The 5000-nt window shown below is 50.0% G+C and overlaps 1 protein-coding gene across 2 annotated transcripts in view; it reads left to right on the forward strand.

Moving 5' to 3' along the window:
* LOC127000856 (JNK-interacting protein 1-like) overlaps positions 1–5000 on the forward strand; it is a 41113-nt gene that overhangs the window by 18283 nt on the left and 17830 nt on the right. For both annotated transcript variants that reach the window (XM_050864953.1, XM_050864952.1), the window contains exon 3: positions 2972–3474. In XM_050864953.1, coding sequence (XP_050720910.1) covers positions 2972–3474 — 503 coding nt within the window. The remainder of the gene's footprint in view (positions 1–2971; positions 3475–5000) is intronic.

The following is a 5000-nucleotide window of genomic DNA, read 5'->3' on the forward strand; positions in this document are numbered from 1 at the left end:
TATAGTTAGAGATGAAAAGGGAAAGAAGAAGAAATAAATAAAAGAAGATTAATATTAAAAGGAGGAAGAGGAGGAAGATGAACAAGAGATTATTATGCGTACGAGGAGAAGGAAGAGGAAAAAAAAGGAAGAAGAAAAGGAAGAAGAAAAATGAGTAGAAAAAGGAAAAGATAGAATAGAAAAAAGGAAGAGAAAGGAAAGGAAAAGAAGGGAGAGGAAGGAACGGAAAGGAAGGAAAAGAAGGAAGAGAGAAAGGAATAGGAAGAAAAATGAAAAATATAAAAAGGAATACGACCAGTTATTATTTTTATTATTATTATTATTATTATTATTATTATTATTATTATTATTATTATTATTATTATTATTATTATTATTATTATTATTATTATTATTATTATTATTATTATTACTTTTTCATCGTGTCTTTTGTAGTTTGTGAAGAATATAATGAATGAAAAATTATGATTGGAAAGTCTATTGATACAGTATCGGAAAACACACACACACACACACACACACACACACACACACACACACACACACACACACACACACACACACACACACACACACACACACACACACACACACACACACACACACAAATACGTTGGAAAGCCTGTTAAGAAAGAACGTAAGAACTTAAACGGGAACTATTGGAAACGGATTCTCGCTTTGACTTGAACGCGAATTTGAAGCCAAGTCAGCATTCGTATTTACTGAGAGTGAAAAGGCAAATAAGTAGTAGTAGTAGTAGTTCTAGTAGTAGTAGTAGTAGTAGTAGTAGTAGTAGTAGTAGTAGTAGTAGTAGTAGTAGTAGTAGTAGTTTTTCTCGTATTCGATTCTCATCATTCAGAAAAAAATACGGCATAATATTATTTTTAATTCTATATGGAAAGGAAAAGAAAAAAAATTGCAGTAGTAGTAGCAGTAGTAGTAGTAGTAGTAGTAGTAGTAGTAGTAGTAGTGAGAGAAATCATACATCCATCTCAATCCCTCTCAATTTCTTTTAAACAGGTGCGTTAGTTTGTTTGTGTGTGTGTACAGGTTAATTAAAAATGGTGGGCGTGGACTCCATTCCCCTACCTTACTCTCCGCCTCCCCCACCGCTCCCCCACGACCCCAACCTCAACAGCAATGGGGAGGAAAGGGGAATTACCACGTGGGGATGTAGGGAGGACAACGCGGCCTGGCTGGTGGGGAGGCAAGGGCGGGGAAGCGTGGGGAGGGAGGAAAATAACAATGGGGTAGGCCTATTCCCCACCTCCTCCTCCCCTTCCTCCACTCCCCTTCTCAATCTTCGCTTCCCCACCTCATTCTCTTCCTCCCCAATGCTTACGTCCCCTCCCCAACCTATTCAACAATCTACCGTCCTCCCCTCCCCTTCCCCACCTCCCTCCCCATCCTTCTACCTCTCCTCTCCACTCCTCCGTAGTCCCTCCCCCTCCCCATTCTCCCCAACCCATGCCTCCTCACTCACCCATTCCCCAAGCATGTCCCACACCCTACAAGACCTCTCCCCCTTCCCCTCCCCAACTTCCTCTCTCTCTCCTTCCCCATCTCACTCCCCACCCGTTCAAAACCTCACGCCGTCCCCATCCCCAGTCAACTCACGGACGCTGCTCAACCCCTTCCCTCCCCTCCCCTCCCCACCCCCCCCACGCCACCCACCCCGCCCCGACCTTGCGCCCCTGGGGTCAAATCGAAGAAGGGCAGCCAGTCGGGGGCTTCTGACACGGTGTAGATTGCCCCAGGGGGTCACCGGGCTGCCCTGTGCACTCCCCCCGCACACCCGCCGCCCCCTGCTGCCCCGCCCCCCCCTGGCTTTGACCTGTAGGGGACCACGGGGGGCGGGGGAGGCTCGGGGTCCGTCATTTTTCACCGATCTCTGCAGTTTGTGGCCTGATATTATTGTGAGGTAGGTGTGTTTCTCTCTCTCTCTCTCTCTCTCTCTCTCTCTCTCTCTCTCTCTCTCTCTCTCTCTCTCTCTCTCTCTCTCTCTCTCTCTCTCTCTCTCTCTCTCTCTCTCTCTCTCTCTCTCTCTCTCTCCGTCTTTGCAGTGAGAATAGGAGAGAGAGAGAAATATAACCCCATCTCCTTTCCTCTCTCCCTCCTCCTCCTCCTCCTCCTCCTCCTCCTCTTCTTATTGACCCCTTGACCAGTTCACAGCAGGTCACCCTCCTCCTCCTCCTCCTCCTCTTCCCCTCCCCTCCCCAAAGTCTGACGCATGATCACCCCCCTTCCCCTCCCCATCCACCCCTCCTCCTCCCCTCTTTTTCCCCTCCCTTTTCTGTTCCTCTTTCTCCTTCCTCTTCGTTTATCATCATTTCTTCTATCTATATTTTCAACTTTTTTTTTGTCTCCATATATTAATTTTCTTTAACTCCTTTTTTCCTTCCCGTTCCTCTCCCTCTCTCTCCACCCCTCCCAAATTTACTCTCTTCCTCCTTCCTCCCTCCCCTCTTTCCTCCCATCTTTCCTCTCCTTCCCAGTCTATGCTATCTAACTACTCCCCGTCCTCCCTCCCCATCTTTTCCCCTCTCAGTACCACCCCTGTCTCCCCTCTTCCTTCCCTCCCCATTTTTTCCCCTCTCAGTACCACCCTTGTCTCCCCTCTTCCTCCCCTCCCCATCTTTTCCCCTCTCAGTACCTCCCCTTCCTCCCGTCTTCCTCCCCTTCCCATCTCTTCCCCTCTCATTCCCTCCCCTTCCTCCCCTCATCTCCTCCCCTTTCTACCCTCTTCCTCCCCTCCCCATCTTTTCCCCTCTCAGTACCTCCCCTTTCTCCCCTCTTCCTCCCCTTCCCATCTCTTCCCCTCTCATTCCCTTTCCTTTCTCCCCCTTCTCATCTTTTCCCTTCTCTTCCTCTCTCCTTCCTCCCCTTCTCTTCTCTTCCCCTCCCATTTCCTCCCCTCCCCTTCCTCCCCTCCCCAATACATGCGATCTGACCTCTTCCCCTTCCTCCCCAGGTTGGCCCATGACATCACGCTTGAGTCCCCCTCCCCGGAAGACGCCCCGGACCCTCCCGACCCCCCCAGCGTGGAGGCGGCTGGGGGAGCGGCGGGTGGTAAATGCTGCTCGGACGAGGACCCGTGTTGCCCCCAGCTAGTCGGGGAGCAGACGCAGGGGTTGGTGCCCCCCGCCCCGTGCCTGCCCCCTAGCATACAAGCCGCATCGTGCCCCAGCCCCATCTGCGGCAGCCCCGGCCCCCGCAGACCCCACCCCCCAGCGCCCCCTCTCCCCATCTCAGGCCCCCCCAGCATGGAGAGCGTGGGGAGCGGGGAGATGGGGGACGTGAGCGGGGGGGAGTTCTTCTCAGGGGAGCTGGAGGAGTTGGACGGGGGGCGCGGCTCCCCGACGGAGGGCGACGGGGAAATGGAGATTGGGGACAGTTCCGGGGCGCCCCAGTGGGATAGTCACCCCGGGGAGAGGAAACGACGGAGGCTGCCGGAGATACCCAAGAACAAGAAGTGTGAGTACTGGGTGTTGTTGTTGTTGTTGTTGTTGTTGTTGTCTGTTTCTGTCTGTTTTCTCTCTTATCTATCTTTCTATCTATCTGTCTATCTCTCTGTGTATGAGAGAGAGAGAGAGAGAGAGAGAGAGAGAGAGAGAGAGTGTCAAACAATTTACGTCAATTTTATGTTTAATTTCCTTGATGACATTCACACTCGAACGAACACACACACACACACACACACACACACACACACACACACACACACACACACATACACACACACACATACGTAAACACAATCCCCCTCCACAAACACCTCCCTTACCCCCAACACACAAACTCACACACAAACACCTCAGGAAAATAATTCAAAAAAACACAAAATATAAAAAAAACACCCTAAAAAACATGACTTGGCAACCAGCAAGGGGGGGTCAGTGGGCGGCCAATCAACGCGCGTGTGTGAGGGAAGGCGAGAGCTGATTGGTGGACAGCCGGCAGCGCGGGAACCCGATATAGAACTTAAAGAAGACGTGTACCTTTGACGACCCCACCCCGACCCCGCTCCGACCTCGCCCCGACTCGACCCGCCCCGCCCCGGCCTAGTTAGTCTATCTGTCTATCTATCTATTTACCGATTTCTGTCTTTCTATTTATCTATCTATTTATATTTTTTCTATTTTTCTCTTCCTTCCCTTTTCTCTTCCTCTTTCCCTCCTCCCCTTTCCTCCCCTCCTTCCCCTCCCTTCCTCTCAGCTCCTCTTCCCTTCCCTTCCCTCCCCTCTCCCATCCTTCCCTCAAATTTAGGACAATCTATTCCCCACTGCAACCATTTCAATTCCCCTCCCCAGCTGTTTTCTCTCTCTCTCTCTCTCTCTCTCTCTCTCTCTCTCTCTCTCTCTCTCTCTCTCTCTCTCTCTCTCTCTCTCTCTCTCTCTCTCTCTCTCTCTCTCTCTCTCTCTCTCTCTCTCTCTCTCTCTCTCTCTCTCTCTCTCTCTCTCTCCCTCTCCCCTGCCTTCCTTCCTTCCCCTTTTGTTCCCCTTCCTTCCCTCTCCTCCTTCCTCCCTCCCTCCTCCTCCTCCTCCCCCTCCCCTTCCCTCCCCCCCATTCACTTCTCCCCTTCACTTTATGAGACATTAATGCTCCCAAACCTCTCCCCTCTCCTCCTCCTCCTCCTCCTCGTCCTCCTTCCCCTTCTGAAAAGACCTGTGGACCCAAATATGTGAGAGAGAGAGAGAGAGAGAGAGAGAGAGAGAGAGACGCCCCACACAAAAATCTTAATTCGTTTTTAATACGCGAGATTTTGGTGAGGAAAGAAAAGAAGAAAAGAAAATTAAAAAAGAAAAAAAAAGTTAATTTGCCCATCGAGGAAAGCGGAGTATTTTTAGGACCAACTCATCTAAACTTTTATATTATACTCCTTAAAGGAAAATAGGAAAGGGAAGAAGAAGAAGAAGAAAGAAGATGATGAGAAAGAATGGAATGCTTAGAGAGAGAGAGAGAGAGAGAGAGAGAGAGAGGAAGGTGTGTGTGTGTGTGTG

The sequence above is a fragment of the Eriocheir sinensis genome, chromosome 19, assembly GCF_024679095.1.
Source record: "Eriocheir sinensis breed Jianghai 21 chromosome 19, ASM2467909v1, whole genome shotgun sequence".
NCBI classification, from domain to species: Eukaryota; Metazoa; Arthropoda; class Malacostraca; order Decapoda; family Varunidae; genus Eriocheir; species Eriocheir sinensis.